The sequence below is a fragment of the Rhinolophus sinicus genome, chromosome 14 (genome assembly GCF_057876585.1).
Source record: "Rhinolophus sinicus isolate RSI-liver-muscle chromosome 14, RSI-T2T, whole genome shotgun sequence".
Lineage (NCBI taxonomy): Eukaryota > Metazoa > Chordata > Mammalia > Chiroptera > Rhinolophidae > Rhinolophus > Rhinolophus sinicus.
In genome coordinates, this window is record NC_142514.1 from 14,351,688 (window position 1) to 14,373,272 (window position 21,585).

General features: G+C 51.8%; 1 protein-coding gene across 5 annotated transcripts in view; it reads right to left on the minus strand.

Annotated features, from left to right (window-relative positions):
• ECE1 (endothelin converting enzyme 1) overlaps positions 1 to 21,585 on the minus strand; it is a 97,024-nt gene that overhangs the window by 12,143 nt on the left and 63,296 nt on the right. For all 5 annotated transcript variants that reach the window (XM_088790405.1, XM_088790406.1, XM_088790404.1 and 2 more), the window contains 8 exons: positions 14,686 to 14,807; positions 13,415 to 13,561; positions 12,286 to 12,351; positions 11,018 to 11,209; positions 5,078 to 5,220; positions 4,042 to 4,156; positions 1,679 to 1,789; positions 322 to 420 (listed from right to left, as the gene is read on the minus strand). In XM_088790405.1, the coding sequence (XP_088646531.1) occupies positions 322 to 420; positions 1,679 to 1,789; positions 4,042 to 4,156; positions 5,078 to 5,220; positions 11,018 to 11,209; positions 12,286 to 12,351; positions 13,415 to 13,561; positions 14,686 to 14,807 (995 nt within the window). The remainder of the gene's footprint in view (positions 1 to 321; positions 421 to 1,678; positions 1,790 to 4,041; positions 4,157 to 5,077; positions 5,221 to 11,017; positions 11,210 to 12,285; positions 12,352 to 13,414; positions 13,562 to 14,685; positions 14,808 to 21,585) is intronic.

The following is a 21,585-nucleotide window of genomic DNA, read 5'->3' on the forward strand; positions in this document are numbered from 1 at the left end:
TTTGGGTCTCCCTTAAGCGTCACTTCCCAAGGGAAGCCTTCCCTGGCCACCACCCCACCAGACAGCATCAGATGCTTCACTCTCCGTGAGACATGTCACAGGTCCCTGCACGTCTCCCGTGCACACTCAGTGCGGTTTGTTTTCAGACAGTGATCAACGCAATCAGGCTGTCCCTCCACCTGCTACACACTGTCCACCTCCGGGAGGCAGGACAGTATCTGGATATAGTCTCTCCTTCATCCACCCTCCTCTGTCTGTGGCTGCTGCTGCCCTCGGTGCAGGAAGCCTAGCCACCCCCTGCAAACACCTGGCGAGCCTCACCTTCTCCTTGGCTGATTTCCGAGTGTCTTCATCCATCCACTTCAGGGTGCTCAGGCTTTCCTCAAATGCCTTCTTAATCTCCAGGATTATCTCGCTGGCCTGAGGAGACAGAAGCTGAACTAGTAAGGTACGGGTACCCCATGCTGGAGGATGACACGGGGCCAGAGATTAAACTCAGGTCTTGGCTCAAAGCCCCAGGCTTCCAGGTGCTAGGCTAAGGAAGGCGGGGGGGCACAGCCGCGTTCCCGAACCTTGTTCCTCCGAACACTAACGTCCTGCAAGACGAGACCGCACTTCCATAAACAGGGTTCCATAGTCAAATACGCTTAGGGCAAGCTTTGGGAATGTTGGAAAAGTCTCTTTACTATGGGACTATTCAGAGCCTTTCAGGTATAACATGCACTGCAATTCTTTACAGACAGGGTCAGAATATGTAACCATCCTCAGACTTATGGACCACAGAATTCCTCCCTCTTGATGGAACGGGCTTTAAAATCTGGAGAACTCGAGTCCTGAGGGGCAGTTTCAGAAATGCTCTGCTCAGGCTTGAGCAGAATGGCCACTCTCAAGGGCAATGATGTCACAGGCAGATCTGACGGCTGAAGAGTCTAGACCAGGGGAAGATGGAATCGTGCAGCAGAAAGAGCCAAGGGGCTGATGGCTGACAGAACTCTACTCAGATTCTGTACCAGCCGTTCCCAGGCAAGTCACGGAATAAATCTGAGTCTGCCTGCTAACCTTGACTGCAGATAATATTTATGTATTTAATACAAGTAATAAAAACTGTACAATATAACGGCCACCTTTTATTGAAGGCTTATTTTGTGTCAGGTGTTCTTTGTGTGTAATATCTCATGTCATTTCCCCTTTGGGATGGACACACCTACCCCCATGTTACAGGTGAGGTGAGAATATTGTCTCAAGTCACCCAACCAGGAAGGGATAAATCCTGGATTTGAGCTGAGTCCCGGCTGTCTTCATGGGCCTCGCTATGGTGTTTCTCTGCCCATCTAGAACAAACCTGTCACCCACAGAGTAAAAGAATGTCACCCTCTAGACCAGAGCCGCTCTGTCAACATTATCTTGCTAGGTCCTTCATACCCTTGCAGGGGGAGACAGCTGGAATAACCCCGCAGGGCTGTGGTGAGAGGTAAATGAGATAATGCAGGTAAAAGGCCTGGCACGCAATCGTAGACTCACGTTATTGAAAGCTTTAGAAAACAGGACCTTGAAGCTAAGGTCGGAGCCCTGGGCCAGCGCTGGGAAGGTCCAGAGCAGACCGAGTGGAGGCTGTCAAGTTCATGGGGAACTATTGCTGGTGTGATGTCATGGCCCGTGTCCCAGGGGAGGCACTTACTATGTTCTTGCTGTCCTCGGCGAAGGTCTCTTTGACAAACATGGGGCCCAGGGCGAAGCCCAAGTTGTTTTCTGTGTCACTCACACAAAACTTCCAGCGAGGAAGACAGGTCTGGAAACACAAGTGGGAGGGGTTACTCGGACCCGGTCCTTCTTCTTCCCAACCCATCCATCTGGGAGGTAGCGCCAGCTGGGGCCCTTGCTTCCTTCCAGAACTTCAGGGAGACCTTTCCTGACCCAATGGAAGTTATTTTAGGCACTGGACCAAGAGACCACGGACATCCTCATCACTGCCATCTACTATTTCCTGAATGCAGGTGCCAGGCGCGGCACTTCACAAATAGCACCCTATCGAAGCAGCAAAATGAGCCTGGAGGCCGGGACGGTGGGCCCTTGACAGATGAGGAAACAGAAACTCAGCACAGGAAGTAGCTGGTCCAGGGTCCTCCAGCAACTAGAATTCTGCCACGCCTGACCCCATACCCCACACTCTCACTGCTACCTTACCCTGCCTCCTGGAGAAGGCTAAGAATCCTGGTGATAAAGAACCTTGGGAAGTTACCTTGTTTACCCCTGAGCAACCAGAAAACCTTTCTGGAAGGCCAGGATCTCAGCCCCATTTAAAGCCTCCTAGAGAAAGAACCTGCGATAACGACATGGCAGAACTCTATGCATTTGTCTATTCTTGGTCTCACCGGCAAGCCCATCAGCCACAGGACGTCTCCAGACGGGCACCAGATGGGCACCCCTGGGGCTGCAGCCTCATGAAACATGGCTCAGGGAAGAGCACCTACAGCCCCACTCGCTCTCCTGCCCAGCAGCCCTCTGCGGACAGTCTGTATGACCACAAGTGGGGTCCTGCTACTGCTCTGAACCCCCAGAACAACAGGTGGAAAAACCCACCTGGATTTGGGCAGCCTGCTTCATAAGATTCCTCAACTGAAAACAACCCAAATGCCCATCAACGGGCAGATGGTACACAAAATGTGGTATTTTTATACATCAGCATACTACTTGGCAACAAAAAGGAATGAACTACTGATATATACAACATGGATGAATTTCACAGACTTATGCTGAGCAAAGGAAGCCAGACACAAAAGAGTAAGTACCTAGCATATAAATCCGTCCATATCCATCTACACCCACCTGGTGTAGGGTAGGGGGTGTCGATGAGAAAGGGGTACAGGGGAACTTTCTGCTCTGACGACACTGGATAAACCGGTGATGGGTATGTTCTCTATTTGATAGGGGGTGGTGGTTACATGGGTAACCTTGTATTGAACTATGTACTTGATGCATACATTTTATTGCATGTAAATTATACCTAAGTTAAAAAAATTTGGGGGGGGGGCAACCAGTTAGCTCAGTTGGTTAGAGCGTGGTGCTCTTAACAAGGTTGCTGGTTTGATCCCCACATGGGCCACTGTGAGCTGCGCCCTCCACAACTAGACTGAAACAACTACTTGACTTGGAGCGGATGGGTCCCGAAAAAACACAAATAAACAAAAGTTAAAAAAAAAAAAAATTTCTTCCAGGCAAGAAGAAAGGAAGGAAGAAAAAAAGCACTCCAGCCTTCTCTAAATTTAGTCGCCCAAGTTCTTTTACGCTTTCCCACCCCGGTGCCAACTTGAATGTTTTCCCCCTCCCCCAGTCCTGCTGCCCTTTCCCAGTAGGAAAGCCTCCAGCTGGACATCGGATGGACCTGGATCTGGCCAAGGCTGACCACGCAGGTCAGCAACAGGGGGTCCCCTGGGGGGAAGGAAGGGAGGGCCCTGGAGCCCTGGCACCTCTGAAAGACTGTGGGGCATTTAAAGGCGGATGGAGACCACGTGGTCTGGAGCCTGGGAGGAGCCCATCAGTGAACACCTGTGCCACAGTTACTATGAGCCAGGTGCTGCACCAAGGGCTTTATGTTTATGGGGAGGAGTCGTATTCCTGGGGTCCCTGTGTAATAGGGAGACGACGATGGTACCTACCTCCCAGGGACGTGGAGATCACAGGAGTTATATAAGGAAAGTGTTTATCATCATTACCATGGAGAAGGAGTCGGAGGGGAAAGGACGGAGACTACCTTTTGTTGTAAATTAGTTAAGTTGCTACGACTCCTTTCAGTCTTTAAGACTAAGTGTAATCACCTCCTCCTGGAAGCTTCTGTCCACCCCAGACTGGCTGAGGCGCTCAGGGACACCGGGGCGGACCCCTTCAGTGGCCCTCTTCATTCTCTGCCAATCATCTACCTCCCTCACGAGTGCCACAGCTCTGGAGGGTACCGTGGTCACAGCAGCCCCCACCTCAAGGCCTGGCACATAGTAAGTGCTCAACACGTGTGTGTATGGAGTGCACAGTAACAAACAGGCTTACCTTCTTGGTCCCATACATGACTTCCATAAACTTCTCATCAGCATCCTGAAAGCGCTGATCGAGGAAGGTGCTTGTCTTCCGCACCAGGTTCCAGATCATGTAGTTGTTCAGCAGGCTGTGGCAAGAGACCAGGCATGCTCAGTAGTGCCCCAGGCAGGAGGCAATGCAGCACTTCCCCAGCTGACCTCTAGGGGGTGCTCAGACACAGCCTTCTGATCCCAGGTCTTCTTGCCACACCTGCACCAGTTTGGCTCCTTAAAGCTTTCTAGGCACATGGAAGGTTAGCTCTTCCAAGGGCAGAGCCTGGATGTTCTGTTGAAAACCCCTCAGTGCCTAGTGCAACGACTTATACACCACAAATGCTCAATAAATGCTGTTGCTAGCCTCAAATTGGAATGAACCTAAATGTCTGACAACAGTGGAAGGGGTGAGTAAATAATATTTATACTCAATGGAATACTACAAAGCCATGAAAAATGAGATCTGCAGAGGGTTTGGGATGACATGGGGGAAATGCTTATGATAGAGGTCAAGGGAAAAACAGACTATACATCTAGTCACAATGATGGGGGCCAAAAGGAACCACATATTAAAAAATCCATCTCTCTCACTGTCACATCCATACTTACTCTCACCACACGTGCACACTCACAAACACCTCATAAGATCAAGTTTTTTTGCATAATTATAATTTTTTTCTATTCTTAGTTTTCAAAAATCTCTACACGTCTTTAAAATTTTTAAAAATATTATCATATTAACCAAAAACATGAGCTAGTATTTACTGAGTCCCATTCCATGTCAAAGCACTAGGTTAAAACACTTCGCATCGAGTATTTTACTCAGTTCTCACAATAACCCTACATGGTAGGTGCTGTTTATATTCCCATTATAAGGATGCAAATAACGAACCTGAGAAAGGGCAGGACATGTGCTCAAGGCTACAAAGCTGGTAGGCGGGGGAGCCGGGATTTGAACCTGCGCTGGTCACCAGGGCGCCCTGCCCCCACCCCTCCTGCAGCTGGGTGCCCCTTACCATTTGTCGGTGTTGTTGATGAGGGTAGACACCTGCCCGAGGTACGCCTTGTCGTAGACAACGATTGGCTCAGATTCGTTGATCTCCACAGGGTAGAAAATGGTGTTGAGGAAGGGCAGCCAGTTGATGGCAGGGGCCAAGGTCTGGAAGGGAAGAGGACAGCGTGACTCTCTCTGCCTGGGCCATTTCTCCTCAGAGCCCAGGTCTCCGGGGCGTTCTTCTGAAGAAGCTGTCATTGTGCCTTCCATCCTCAGACAAAGCAAAGAGCTGGAGGTGCCCAACAACGTGCTCGGCAGGTGACAAACCGAGGCTGGAGGCCTTTGTTGGAGATGCTGTGGACAGAAGTCTAAGGAGCCAAAACCAACTTGAAATGGAACTAGGATGGAATAGAGGAGACATGGCAGCAGCAGCAACAGTTGGTCAAGCCCCTCCCATGACTCATGTCTTTTCCCAACTGGTCCTTATGACAGTCCTAGGAGGTAGGGACTATCATCCCCATGATCAAGAACTGAGCCCCCGCTGGGCCTGTAAAACGTAGATAGGTGTAGAATCTGGAGCCAAACTGCCTGGGTTCCTGCTCCAGCTCTCTTACTCAGGAGCTACGCAGCCTTGAGTAAGACAACGAACCCGTGTGCCTTGAGAGCTCATCTGAAGAGTGGAGGTCACCATCATACCCACCTCACAGGGTTAGTGTGAGTACAGTCGGTTCTACTCAACATGCGCTTCCGTCACATCAATTAGCTTCTACATGACTGGCTTACTATACGCTGCTAAATTCAAGAATGACAGCGGTATCATGCATCAACTGCTTTGGGGCACAGGTGTTTTTTCTCAGGTATGGGATCTGGAAAAGCAAGTGTAGAGTGATAACCTTCAGCAAGAAAGAAAAAGCTGGAGCCAGCCCAGTGGCTCAGGTGGTTGGAGTGCCATGCTCCTAATGCCAAAGTCTCCGGTTCGATTCCCACATGGGCCAGTGAGCTGCGCCCTCTACAGCTAACTCTGTGAACAACAGCTCTCCCTGGAGGTGCGCTACCATGAGCTGCCAACAACTGACTGCCTCAGCCAGGTTCCTAATACTAGCATGGGCCAGGGAAACAATGGCTTGAACCGGAGCAGGGGTGGGGTAGGGTGGAAGAAGGGGAGAACAAAAAAGAAAGGGGGGTGGGAAAAAAAGGAAAAGCCCTCAGCTCTGCTGATGCACCCACAGGAAGCCCATCAGCTCTATTTTAAGATCAGTTAAAATGAACACCTGCCGGGGGCTCCCCATGGACTCACACCCAGCTTCTATCAGTTTCTAGCAGGTTCACTGCTTCCAGCAGGGCCCACCCTACTGGCAACCCCACTGCTCAGAACTCCCGTCAGTTTGCAGGGTCTCAGTGTCCATTCCACTTCCCACCTGGCAGCCTACAAATATTGTTTTGTGAGTGTTTTGATTACAAAGTTACATGACTTTTTATAAGATTGTGGTCAAATACACATTTAAAATCTACCACCTTAACCCTTTTTATGTGCACAGTTCACTGGCACTAAGTACCTTCACATTGTTATGAAGCCATGACCACCATCCTTCCACAGATTTCATCTTGCAAAACTGAAACTCTGTACCTATTAAACAGTAACTCCCCCTAGCCTTCCCTCCCCCAGCCCTAGACAAGCCCCATTCTATTTTCTGCCCCTATAAATCTGACTACTCTAGCTATGTCATATACTGGAACCATACAGTGTGTTTCCTTTTGTGACCGGTTCATTTCACTTTGCATAAGGTCCCCAAGCAAAGTTGCATAACTTTTGAATGGTCTGCTCTAGTCCTATTTCCCCAGAAATCTTGTCATTTTTGGTTACTTTTTATAATTTACAGAATGCAAGGCTTTTCAGGACTACACATATCATGTTATAGCACAAATACCTCTACATGTCAATCACGTAGAATGCTGTCAGGCACTGAGCAAGCACTCAGTCAATATTAGCCATTGTAATCACTGCTCAAGGTCTCCCCAGAGTGGGCCTGGGCTTGTCCGATTCCAAATTCTGTCCTCTGTTCCCTTGACAAAGGGAAAAGTGCAAGACAAGTGAGGGAAGTGAGAGACGCGTTATAAATGGGCTTCTTACAAACGGTAAGATCAATCCATAATATAAAATTAGACTATAACATCAGCTGAATCTATAACTTGTTTGTAAATACTGACGATGTCTCAGTGATCGGTAGCCAGATAAAGCCTCTGCTTAGCAGACACTGAATCTGCAGATGCGCTCAAGTGATTTTCCTGAGGTCACATAGTTAACTTGTGACTGTGCAGGGCTAAAACTCGTCTCTCTGGTTTGAAAGGGCAGCTCAGCTGCTGGGGAACAAGGGCCTCAAAGGACAGAGGCAAGTGTCTGACAACGGGCTCTCGATGGGGCAGTTGGTTTGTATTCCCACCACGACCTATTGCAGACCTGCCACAGAGCTGGGGAGAGCTGTGCCCAGTGGGCTCTGGCACATGCCTGTCTGCCTGCCTGCCTGGCACAGCAAGATGAGCTGGGAAGAGCCCTGGACTAGACTGAAAAGACCTAGCCTTTCTCTGAAATGGGGACAACAATCCCTACCTCCCACTCCAGGGCTGGCTCCTCTGTGTCCCTGGGGACAGCCTGCTCACAAACTTGAGTTTCCTTTCTCTCTAGTGTGTTCCTTCTGCTCTCTCTTCCTGGCAGGAGCCTCTTGGGCATTTCTGTGGCTGCAAAACTTGAAGTTGTCTAGGTGGGATGGTCCAATAGGGCTCAACACTTAGAGCCACCTGTCTGCATGACCTGCTGGCAAAGACCCCTGGGAAATTGGCCACATTTGCAAAACATCATTGTTTATACAATTAATGAGAGCTTCATAAACTGAAGGCAACTGGAACTCTCTGATCAGGGTACAGATAGTAGGAGGAGATAAAGCTCTATGTACTTAACACAAGCCTGTTCCTTTAGGGACAGCAGGTGTTCTGTGCAGGTAAATTCCCACAACTCTGAGACAGGGTATGTGTTGAATACCAGGATTTTCACATTTTCAATCTCTATTCCTTTCGTGAATGTCTACTTTAAACATCTGTGCCTGGGTCCGTCCCCAAAGAGGTGGCCGTTTTAATGGACTAGTACATTTCACTTGTGACTCAAATCCTTTGAGGCACACCGATGAGCTCTATTTGCCCCACGCGCAGCCAAAGAGTACTGCTGGTCACCTACCAATCAGCTCAAGGAGGCTTGCAAAGTGGGAGAGAAAAGAAAGATGCTATCAGGCTTTATCTCAGTTGGACAATTTAAAGGGGATGGGGCCCATTCCCAAACACCTTTTGGTGGAGAAGGTCCTAGAAAGGAATGGAAGGGTCTCCAGGGCCCCAGAGAAGTGACAGAAGGATGTCTGATTCATGGCTCTGGATTCTCTCTGAGGGGCTAGCCTAGAACCACACAGTGAAGGCTGGCGCTCCTTTCCCCGACCACCTGGAGGCTGGGAAGAAAACCAAATTTCCAGATACCAGGGACCAACAAGACATTCTCTGTCCAAGGGCGGAATGAATCAAATTGGTTTTGTGCTGGAGACACGAGACATGGGCCGGGATCACCAATAACAAAGGCATAATACTAATAATGATTACTAAAATATACCTGAATTGCACATATCAGTTTACACAATGAAATCTCATCATCTCACAACCCCACGAGCAGGCCAAGCAGAGATGCTTATCCAGGAGACAGGCGTCAGGGGTCCAGGACATCTTCAAATGTCAGACATAATTATTCTATATGTACCTATGCTCATTTCTTCTGGGAGACACTCCATAGTTTTCCACCTGTTCTCAAAGGACTCTGTGACTTAAAGTTAAGAACCACTGCTCCTTGTGAGAGCAGGGGATGCCTCGCATTTGTTTCTTCATCTTGGCGCACAGCAGGTGTGAATGAAAGTGCAAAGCCCCGTTTTACAAGGAAGGAAACCAGGGATCAAAGAAGAGGTTGTGTGACTTGCCCACGGTCACACAGCTCGTGGCGAGTCTGGGCGGGAGCAGTCTTCTGACCCCACGTCCAGGGCTTACACCACTCCAGGCTGCTGCCTCTGCTAAAGTCCTCCCTCCGTTGGCAGCTCTGCAGCTAGGAGGGAGGAAAGGACTTTCCTTTCTTGTGTGGAAGAACAGAGCACAAGCAATGGTGACAGAATGCCTGGGGGCAGAACCTGATAGCCATGCTGGGGCTCATGTGAGCAGGGCTACAGTACCTTCTCCACCACGCCCGGGGTAGTCGGTTGGCATCATGGCCACCGAGGCGGAGAAGGGAGCTCAGGGACTGCTGGGTGCCTCTCGAGCGGAGAACTGGGCAGCTGGAACAAGCCAAACCACACTGCACAAATAGCACCTCTTTCAACCTCCTGGCCTCAGAGCAGAAAAACAGTGCCAGATGGTGCCCAACACGGGCTGATCTCCCTAGCAACCCACCCAGCACCACTCACCCCAATGCCAGCGTCTCTGGGGACCGAAAGGGCAGCTGACACCCAGAAGGAGGCCAGGTTCTCTTGTTCTCCTCTGCAGCCTTTGCAGGGGCCGCACCTCCACCGGGATACCCAGTCTCACCCATTCATCAGACTCACCTTCCCTGACCTCACCCTACTCCTATTACCCTGCTGCTGCTGCTTCTTTTTTTTAAACTTTTATTTTTTTAAGTGTGTTTTTCCAGGACCCATCAGCTCCAAGTCAAGGAGTTGTTTCAATCTAGTTGTGGAGGGCGCAGCTCACAGTGGTCCATGTGGGGATCGAACCGGCAACCTTGTTAACAGCACCGCGCTCTAACCAACTGAGCTAACTGGCCGCCCCTGCCCTGCTTCTTTTGCTCAAAGCACTCAGCAGTGAGTTTGGGGTGTTTTCTCTTTGGTGGCCCCCACTCACCTGGAAAGAAGGCCCCAAGGTGGCCCCATATTACATTTGTCAAAGGGAGGAAAGGAGGTGAAAAGGGTGGGGATCTCAGTGTCCTTCCATGAAGGAGAAGAAGTGAGCCAAACTCATTTCTGACTCCACGCCCAGGGCTCACACCATGGGCAGGACTTGGCTGGTCAGAGGGTAGAGAAGAAGGGAGGAGACATTTTAGTGGAGTCCCAACACAAATGGGCCAGACACCCTCCCCAGTAGGAGAGCAAGACCCAGCCAAGCATTCCCGGGAGATGGCAGGAAACAGGAAGACTGGCTGCGGCCACTCTGCTGATTTCTCTGTGACCCCGGGGACCTGGGATAAGGCTGGACACCGACACCCTGAACTGGAAGGAGTTTGGCAGGCCCACACACGACCTGTAAGTCCCAAGCAGCCACCAGGGCGCAGCCCGCAGCAAAGGCTGAGCTATGGAGAGGACACCGGCTTCTCAGATGGGTTACGCTCAAGACAGAGAGCATCACAGGTCTGACCCTGATCTGGTTACCCCTCCAGGAGGTCGGTGGGGGTCTGGTCAGAGGCGGAGCTTCCGTGAGCCAAGCCTGAGTCCAGTGCCCAGCAACCCTGCCACTTCGTCCTTGAGCACATCTTCTAACCTCCTGCCTTGGAAAAGGGAGAAGCGATGACAAAACCCACCTCTCACATTTACTGTTTGCTGGACACCAGGCTCGATGTGCTTGGTGCTCGAGAGATTGGAAATGCCCAGTCAATGTGAGGTATTATCATCATGAGCACAGAGTCTCCCCAGGCAACTGGTGTTATAGAAAAGCAGCCTGGCAGAGGGCAGGAGACTAGCTTTGGAGTCACTGCCTGTGTGGCCTTCAGCAGGTAACTCTACCTCTGAGCCTCAGTCAGTTTTCCCGTCTGTGAACTGGGTATCACAACCCTTCCCACTTCAGTGTTGTCTTGAGAATCTGATGAAGTGGGTGGGAAATCCGCAGCCGAGCGCCCTACATCCTGCAGCCCTGTGGTGGTCCTAGCCTCCACATCAGTGGGAGGTCAAGTTACCTGCAGCTCGGCCGCCGTCACTTTGTGGTAGATGAGCTCCTCGTCCCGACGCTTCTCCTGGGGGATGGTGATGTTGGCCAGGGCTGTCTCGAAGTCCAGGACCTGCTGCATCTGCAGCCGGATGGCGTCCTCATCGCCTCCGCCCAGCAGCTTCCCCAGCTGGACCATGTAGTTCAGGTATCCTGTCAGCACCTGTGGGACCCAGCACCCCCAATCTGTCAGTGACTGCCACTCACTGCCCACTGGATAAGGGTGGCAGGGCCAGCCGCGGCCCTGTGCAGGGAGCGAGGGGGCTGGGTGCTTTGCCCAAGAACCTGCTAGAAACCAGCTTCAAGAATGATTTTGGCAATGCACCACGTCACCGGCTCCCTGTGGCTCTCAGGACAAAGCCCACAGGTCCCCACGTGGGTTGGTCCCTGATGTCCCTCATGTTTGTCATCCTCTCCCTGTTTGTCACATGAGAGCCACCAATGGCGCCATCTTTCCGTTCCTCGAACTTACTTTTTCTGAATTGCCGTCCTCTACCATGCCCCCAGATCTGAATTAGGTCCCCAGCTTACTTTCTCAGCTCACTCTTCACTTATCACAATTTGTCATTATGCCTCTAATTGGTGGTTAGTTAATTAACCTCTGCCTCCCCTACCAGACTCTAAGCTCTATGGGGCAGGGATCAGGTCCCTTATTCACCACCATCTCCCTAACATCAGGCACTTAGTAGGCGCTTGCTCAGTACAAGTGGATGGAATGATGGATGGATAGATGACGAACCTCAGGCAAAGTCTCCCCGGGACATCACGAGAGGCAGCCAGGGGGACAGAAAGGCGTGGGCTTTGTAGTCAGTGGGTCTGGATGTGAATTTCAGCCTGACCACTTACAGGCTGTGTGACCCCGAACAGGTCACTCAGTGTCTCTGAGCCTTATTCCCGCCTCTGAAATGGGCAAAATTAATACCCATGTGACAGATGAGGCAAATAAAAGTTTCGAGATGGTCACCATGTTCAGGGAAACTGCAGGGCCAGAGGTGATGTGTACAAAAGGCCCAGCACCCACAAATGGTAGTGGCTGTTATCGCTACTTCGCTCTAGCATGGGGACAAATGACACCCCTCCCCTGCCAGGGACTCTCCTATCAGGTAAGTGACACCTTTGTGTTCCTCTAGCTTCCAAGACCTGCACAGGTGTGAATACTGAGAGGCCACCCAAGGGAACACACCATGGAGAGCAGTGGGTTGGGGGTGGGAGTCACTCTCTCTGAAGGGGCCCACTCACCTTCTCATTTTCGGTTTTGTTCAGGTAATAGTCCCTTGAGGGTAAGCCCAGGCCAGACTGGTCCACCTAGAAAGAAAGGCAGGAGTGAGAGGGGACCTGCACACCACATGGCCTCCACCCGGCCTGGGGACAGCTGGCACACGGCAACAGAGGACCAGCTCAGGTCCAAGCAGGAACACGAGCTGGTGGCTGAGGCCACCCCTAAAACGGGCCCATCCGGGGAGGGGACAGACACATGGGGCTGCATTCCTGCCCATTCATGTGGTCAGCCGCAGAGATTCTGGGCCCTTCAGAAGGGCCATACGGAGTCAGTGACCCTCCTCTTTAAACACCTCCGCAGCCCGGCAGAGCATCTGTACTTCATGAAACATGTCCTCAGATGGTTAAGAGCCACTCACAAGTTGGTTGTAACCTTGGTCAAGTTACTGAACCTTTTTGACCCTCAGGTTCTTTATCTGGAAAGTAGGGAAAATGACATCTAACCCTCAGAGCTGGGAAGGGGATTCAAGGAGAGAGGGCCGGTAAAGGGCTTGCAAAATGTGGGGAAGGCAGAGAGGGTCAATTCCCGATAGCCACTATCAGAGCCTTATGGCCACACCTTGACAGACCAAGAGCAGATGTTATTATAGTTCATTTGATTGATAAGGTTATCGCAGCTCAGAGAGGTTGAGGCACTTGTCCAAGGTCACACAGTGATTAAGTGGCAGACATGGGTGGGAACTCAGCCTTCACGAACCTCAGCTTGGGGTTTCCCAGGTGTGCTGATGCTCAGTCTGGGGCAGGCTCTGGCAGGAAGAGATGGACTCAGAGCCATTCCAAGCAGAGCCGCAAAGGCCAGAGGCGAGCAGGGCAGACCAGGACGTGGCTCCAGTTGTGCCCAGGGACTGACATCACTCCTGGAGCCCACAGCAACCAATTACAGCCTACCCCAGGACAGCAAGCAGCTTGCCCTTTCAAAACGTCTTGCCTGTAAAGATCTCATGGTTGGGAGCCTCCAGCAATAACCCAGGCTTAGAAACCAGATGCTTGCCGCCTAGGGCAAGTCTCCCCCAGCCCCAGGAGTGGCTAAACTCCAAACAGGCCATGAGGTCACGCCCCTTCCTGTTCCTGGGGTTCCGGGCCAGCTCACCTGGATCACATTGCTGTTGGAGTTCTTAGAGTCGGCACTGACGTAGACGGAGAAGAAGGGCGAGGTGCGGTAGTGAGAGGTGACCACCTGCAGGGTGTCCTGGAAGTTGTTCTTGTCCCAAGGCCCTGTGATGTTCCAGCCCCCGAGCTGTGGGAGGGAGAGGAAAGAGGCAGGGGATGACGGAGGTGGCACGGAGACCTGGCTGCAAGTTCTGCTTCTGCAGCTGACTTGCTGTGTGACCCTAGGGCAGCCATCTGACCTCTCTGAGCCTTAAGAGCAAAGTAAAGGGATGGAACTTCATTAGGGGTTTCTGACCAGTGAGCCAGAGATCCCAAATAGAGCAATGACATATCCTAGACAAGCGGGCCATGAATCCTTACAGCAGCTGCCCCCTGGGTGGCTGGGAACGGGGATGGGAAGGAGACTTTTCCGGGACACTGTTCACTTTTTGAATGATGAATCCGTGAATGTAATTCCTATTATAGCATAAATTCAATTGTTCCTATGAAATAAAAAGGTACCATATTTTTAAAAAGATTGATAAGTTATAGTCTACTTTAGTTTCTCTCAGAGTTGAGATTTTTAAAAATCTCTTTGGCCTTCTTCCCCAGTTGGGCATATCCACCCTCTGTGTGTGCCAGGCAGCCTGGCCAGCCTTGGGCGGCCCTTCTCAGAGTGTATCCAACACCAACCAGAAGGTCCCCAGGAAGAAAGACTCGTTCTTCGGCTTAGGAGGACGGGGAGGCCCCAGGTCAGTGGGACCCTCCTCAAAGGGAGAGCTCTGCTTCTGGTCCAAGACTTTCTGTTGGTCCTTCTAGAACATATCCCTCCTCACACACAAACACACCCTTTGAGAAAAAGGAAGCAGCAGCACAGAGAGACATTTTCCCTATAAATACAGCCGCTGTCCCATACACAGATGCACAGACACACATACGAGTACGTGCGACATTTACATCAGATGCTAATACACATTCCCACACAAATACACACACAGACATTCCCACCCACAGAGATGAGCACGCATACATGCGTGCGTACACCACACGTATGTACACACACACACACACACACACACACACACACACACTCACTCACTCACTCAGACAGCCTGAATACACGGCGGCAGACCAGGTGCGCGAGGCAGCGGGAGGTGTGAGGTAGGATTGGGTGTATTAATGCAAATAGTTTAGGCCCTGGTGGTAACTGAGAGCTGGGGAAGCCAGAGGGGCAGGCAGGTAGCATGGGCAGGAGGAGACCTGGGAACTCACCCTCTCAATCAGCTCCATCAGGGGCTTGGCCTTGAGCTCCTCGATCCTGGTTTCATTCATACATGCCCGGTAGTATACTTGGGCCTTCTTTTCTGCTTCACTCACACTGGCTGTGGAGTTTTCTGGAACAAGAGACAGCAGTTTGCAACATGCCCCCATGTGCACTTTAGGTGGCCCTGGGTGACTCCTTCTCGAGACCTTGGTGTTGTCAGCAATAAACAGAGCTAGGACTCTGCCTATTAGGGCAGCGACGAGGAACTCAGTCCGAGCAGGTATACGACTGCCCCTGGGCAAAGCCTGTTAGACCGGAGGTGCTCCCTACTTTTAGCTGACTGCAAATAAGAAGAGAATACTGTGTTTCTCCCCTCCCACTGCTCAGGTTTGCAGACAAGTCCTTGCATTGGCAGCACAGGCCATCCGGCAGGAAGATAGTCTGCTTTCCCCGCCAGCCAATACATGGCCCAAATACCCCCGCCTGGTGCATGGGACGCAGGCCTGGCTTGGTTTTCAGCTCCCACATGGCCTTTCTCATGGTAAAGACTAGAGTTGGACAGAAGCTTTGAAGGCCTCATTCATTAAGAATTTACTTTCCACGTCTTCCTCGGGGGGTTGGGTGTGTTCATCAGACTTCGAGTTGACTCAGGGGGCCATTTGCCACGTCCCTTCCCAAACTCAGCAAGCAGCATCTCAGTTCCTTACACTGAGACGCGGGAGACTTTCTCACCTTTTCCCTGTCCTTAGTGCCCTGGTTTGGAGGTACCTGCTGCCACCTGCTGAAGGCCACATTCCTCCATGTGCACAAGTACTGGGCAGGGTCCCGTCTGTACCCAGTGGAGGTGACCACTTCCTACCGTTCAGGTCACAAAAAAACCTACTATGTGCCAGGACTTCTGTGCCTGAGCCTTTATCGCCAGATCTCACCTGGGTCCCCGCTCCCCTCAGTTTCCTCTGTCTAGCTTGATCCCCCCTGGTGTGGATGAAAAAGGGGCCCCATACTAAGCCTGAGAAGCTCAGGGGAGGCCAGCAAGGTGGGCCCTACAAACTCAGAAACCAAAAGGAACCACATAGGATGGTCTGAACATAAAAATTCCTAAGTAATTGCAGATCATGGTGGGTAGTCACGTCCTAGGCCCGCAGCTTCCTTGACAGAGGTCACTCTTTACCTTAAGTGAGCCTGTCTAACATACCTTTGAAATGTCAGAGCCCTCTTCTTTTCTAGACCCCTGCAGGCACAGCCCGCCACACCAGAGCAAGAGACCACAGAACCCCTCATTATTATCTTGTTCCCTGAATATCATCTCTATGTGCTGTAAATGGTAATTATTAACTATCCTGTACCCACCAATGTAAGAGAAGTATGTGTCTCTCCATTTCACTTTTTATCCAATCCCAGAGACTTCTCCGCTCTGTTTTCTCCCGCCCCCTTAATCTACCACCAATGGATTTCATGTAACCCTCATGTCTCCTCTTTTGAGTCTAATGTATAAAATAAGCTGCAAAACTGCCGTTCTTCAAAGCATTTTTCCAATTGGTTGAGATTTTGCTTCCTGGCAACTGTTGTCAGTTTGGGTCAGATACTCATACACATTCTCTACAGGTTTGGATGGGTCTTATATCCTCACAGCTCCAGTCACTTTCCAGTCGTCTCTCTTGGGCCCTGAAACTCCTTCCTTTGCTTCCTTCAAAGAACCCCGCCCCCAACCCCACCTCCTCCGTGAAGACTTTTCTGGCAGAAGGTCATCCACGCATCCACTCAACAGAGAGCAGACGCTCACCCTGTGTGAGGCTCTATAGGAGCTTGGGGAACACAAAAGACAACGTCCCTGTCCCCACGGAGCTGTTTTTCCAGTGTGAGGACACAGATAACAAATGAGGAAACACATCAAGAAAAAGCCCACCTGGCCCTTCTGCCTGGAACATTGTCAACTCCCACTCAGCCTTCCAGGCATCTCTCAGGGGCCATCTTTCCCAAGAGGTTCACTCATGAAGTCTCTCAACACTGAGCACCTACTGGGTGCCAGCCACTGGGCTGGGCACCAGGTTTTACAGACATAAATAAGACCCACTCCCTACCCCCAAGGAGTTCAAAGTCTAATGGTGAACACCCACCGACATGCAAAGAAATGACCAGACATCAAAGTGCTTTAATTCATGCAAACAGTTTAGAACCCAGAGAAAAGTCACACCCTTGGGTGGGAGAGCGCAGAGTGAGGGTGCTTTTAACCAGTAGAAATGTGGAGAAAGGGCACTGGGTTTGGGGGGAGCTGGAGAGGCTGAGGAAAAGCAAGGAAGCATAAAAGGACATGCAGTTTGGAGGAATCCATGTGGCGTAGCCAGTTGGTGCAAAGGGCACGGGTCAACTTTCCGACTGGTCTAATCAGCTTTCCCAGCCCTCCTCCAGAGAGCGCCCCCTGCCCCCCAGTTCAGCATCATGGTTTTCACTGGTCAGAGAGCATCAGCCCCTGTCTTCCTGAAGTCAGGGTGACAGCCCTGAAGAGGGGGTGGGGTAGTCTGAAGGAATATGCGGCCACAGAGGTCCAGAGGCCTGACTTAGGAGGGGCTATCGAGGGTACACACAGCCCTGGGCACCTCACGCTACCACTGCGGAGCCCTGGAAACACCTGCATGTCCCCCCGTGACCCTATGGAGCACGAGAAGAGCCTCCTGGAGGGGAGGGCAGAACGGGGGAGAGGTGGGACTTCTCCCTGTTACTCAGACTCAGGAGGCAGAACATCAGGAAAAGCAAAGGGGGGGTTCCTTCCCCCCCACCAGGGGCTCTGTTTCTATGACAACACCTCTCAGCAGCTAGGCTCTTGGAAGGGAAAGCACAAATCGTCACTGCTTGGCAGACCCAGGAAGCTCTCACTGTCCACATCTGGATCTGGCCAAGACCTTGAAATGCCAGGGCCATCGCTGGGAGAGGTGCACCCTGTGTGCTCTGACCCACGAGGAGCGCCTGGCACCTCCCTCCCCCAGTGCCCCAAGGCCACCGAGATAAGAGGCCCAAAGAAAAACTCCAGGGACAGCCTGGTTGTGCTCATTACGGGTCAGTTCCGGGCAGCCCTCTCCCCAACACCTGCACATAATCCCCGGTCACCGAGAGGAGAGGGCAAGTGTCCAGCCTCCCTCTCTCCTTTGCTGAGCAGCTGCCCACGACAAATTCACAATCCCTTCCTCCGAGCTCCGCACCCTGGCGTCACCTCCAACTTTCCACAAATCTTATTAAGTTCTATGGTTTGGTGGCTGCCGAGCTGGGTGTGGAGGTGCCATGGGCAAGACAGACACACGTCTGCTCATGTAAGGCCCACAGCCTGATGGGCGAGACAGCCAGCAGCCATATGACAGTCACGAAGGCCTCTGATTACACAGTGGGATGAATGCTATGAGGAGAATGTCCCAGAGACCTTGAGAGAGGCCCAGGGATCCCAGCCTGAGCTCGCAGGATGAGCTCAGCATGGAGTGGACGTGGGGGCTGTGCTCGGGCAGCCTTGCCCACTAGTCCGTGCGCTGGTTGTTCCTGTTCCCTCGGCGATGGGTGGGCACACGGTAGCGTTGGCGAAAGAACAGAGCTCAGTATCTGCGTCTGATAAGGAAAGACACTGTATCTGGGATACAGAGGGTGACGAGGCCGGGCCTGCTGTACACTTGCATGGGGAGGAAATGAGGCAGGTGGGGCAAGAAGGGACAGGAGTGAGGAGCCCCCCAGATGTTAGTGTTCATCCCCCCCCATTGCCCCCCGCTGGCTGGGGCAGACGGTAGGCAGGAGCGTGAGAACATAAAACCCCTCCACTGCTCCACCTGCCTCCCTCTGGCTCACAGAGCCCACAGGGACCACTGCAGCCCATTCTCCCAACTGCTCTCTTTCTCACTCACACAACACCCACTACGTGGCAGGCACAGGGGTGGGGTGAGGGGCTCCTCTACCTCCTGGCCCAGGCCCACCGCACCCACTGTTCCTCCAGCCTGCCACACTCTTCCCTTCACATCCATGTGGTCCGTTCTCTCACTTAATTCAAGTTTCTACTCAAATGTCCCCTCCTCTGAAAGCCCATCCCTTCTTCGCCTCCTCCCTCTCGGGCCCTGACTCCTACTTTATTTTTTTCAAAGTCCGACTCTTCACAACCATATTATTTATTTATTAAGTTGGTACAAAAGTAACTGTGGCTTAAAAGGTTCAAAATAATTGCAAAAACCGCAGTTACGTTTGCACCCACCTAATACTCATTTATTTGTTTCTTGTCTCCCCTGCTGAAATGCAATTCCACAAGAAAAGACTGTCTTATTCCTCACACAACCCCAGCACCTAGTGATGTCTGGTACACAGTCAGTGTACAATATGTAACTGTTCAATGCATGAATGAATGCAGGGGCGTTCTGAGAGCTCCACAGAGAAAGAGCAATCATTTCAGACTGAGGGAGGAGTCTTGGTTTCAAAGCGAAATCAGCCACAGACAGTTTTCTCATTAGGAAAAGCTTGGTTTCCTTTAGGACAGCCCTGCCTGGGTTCATTTCCCAGAAGAAGGTTCTATGCGGCAGGCACGGAGGAATCAACAGGACAGCTCCCAGGACTGAGCTGGGGCCACATTTTGGAGATGGTGGGACTTCCAGGGCCCCAGTGGTCTGGAAATAATCTGGCAGCCCAGGGCCAGACAACAGGGCCTCCTGACTGCCTGGGTCCTTCTTTCCAGGGACCCGAGTTTCAAACACTTCCCCAAAGTCCCAGAGAGGAAAGACAGCACACCATTTAATCAGCCGGCTTCTTCCTTTGGGAGTTTATATTGGAACAGGCTTTCCCACATCACTCCCCGGGAGGAAACAAACGCCCAGGCAGCTGGGCGGCTGCAGGGACGGGGGTTATTGGGATTTCTGTGGCCCCTGTGCTGCAGGGAGACTATTTGGCCAGGAGTATGGGGGTGGAGGGGTGGAGCCCAACTCCACATCAGGGCAGGACCAGCATTTGTTTTAGATAAAACCACAGACTCAGCTCAGACAATCACAATCCTTAGGAGCCCCATCCTATGAGAGGAAGAGGGGAACTGATAAAGGAGGTGCCTTTTTCTACAGAAGAAAGAAAAGAATGATACCATTACCATTTCCTGGTGCCTACTGCAGGCCAGGCCCTGTGCTGAGATCTTTTCACCACCACACTGACTCTCTGAGGTGCAAACCGAGGCCCAGGGAGAAAAAGGAACTTGCCTAGGAGGCAGAGCTAACATGTGGCATGCTGGAATTTGAACCCAGGCTTTCTTCAGCCTGAGAAAATGAACTGCTTCCCCCGCGTGTGGGCGTGGATATGTGTGTGCACCTAGTCATAACAATTTCCACCAGTGGGTGTTAGTAGTATCACGCCCAATTTATAGGCAAGAGATTGGGTAACTTGTCCAAGGTCACACAAGTGAGTGGCTGAGCTCACAAGACATGTGCCTAAGCTTTCTCTGTTTTCCTTTCCTTGCCTGCAGGTTGACTCAGAAAACCAGAGGAAGACCTGAAGCCGTCCGGCTGCCCCTAAGAAGCCCTGGACACCTACTCCCACCCTCAGATCAATTCGTCAATAAGTCCATGTAAGCAGTCCCCAAACATGACAGAAGAGCAGTGCTGCAGACACAACACTGGATAGAAAGCATCTCAGATGCAGATCTTGTCTCGAGTTGCCAGTGTGCACAGCAACATGAAACTACATGAGACAGTTCAGTGCTGGAAAAACAAATCAAAATCAAACCACAAGAGATGTCACAGGGTGACATGATTAATTGCCAAGTCACTGACATGGACAAATTTCATGCTCTTGGAATGGCTCAGGGAGACTGGTGTTAGCGGTAGAAGGAAGGGAAACCTCTCATTTTTTTCTTTATGGAAACTGCGTTGCTCAAATGGTTACAACAAGCAGGCATTAATTTTTTTTGCGTGCGTTAATCTTACAATACAAAATATAGTAAATATGACAGGCACACAAATGGTAACTGTAGCTCAAGTCCAGAGAGGCCCTTTGGCAGCCATGAAAGGCATAACGGAGGGAACAAGTTTGAGAAAAGTCTTGTAGGACTGCGAGGGGTTGGGGAGATACTCTGTGCTAAAACCACAACCTGGAAAGCCTAAGGCAAGGCCCAGCCTAAGAGGTGATCAATCCTTCCCCAGATGAAGTGAGGCCATACTCTTATCTCCCCAAACCAATGAGGACAATCCAAGCTGGCAGCCTGGGTCGGCAGCCGAGTGTCTCTTGGGTGAGGGATCTGTGCCTCATGGAGCTGATGTCACCATCCTCCAGCCAACAGGCTGCAAGGACATGCCACAGTGGCACTTGACACAGTTCAACCCACTGGATACACATCTGCCCGGACTTCCTCTGAGGGGGCTGGGGTGAACTCACTCTTCAGAGAAAGGAGTGGCTTGCCCAAGGTTACACGCAAGCTGAGGCAACAGTTGTTCTGCCTGGCCAGCTGACACGGTCCTTACCGGCCCGCGAATGTCCGTTCTCCTCCTTCCACGTAGGGGAGCCCCCCTAGGCCAGCGTGGACAGCCCGGCCCCTCCCCGCCTGCTCCAATCCCCATTAGCCCCAGCTCCCTCCTGAGGCCTGCTGGCTGACCTCCTTGTCTTGGGGAAGCTGAAACCAGCCTGGCCTTAAGCCCAAGAATGCACTGGCCCATGCTCCTGCATTTTTTGTCACCCACTTAACTGCCTTCTGCCCTTCAGGGGTTTCCAGGTATCAAGGCCCACAGGTGAGAGGCCATTTCCAGACCAGTTGCCAGGAGCGAGCCTGGGGGGAGGGGACCCCAGGATGTACCTTCTGGGGAAGCCCCCAACCAGTGTGACACGAGGGTGACCCCAGTTACTGTGTTCATCAGGCCTGGCCCAGGTCTTGCCTGGCCCGGAGGGCTCTATCAAGCAGCCACGGGGGAAAG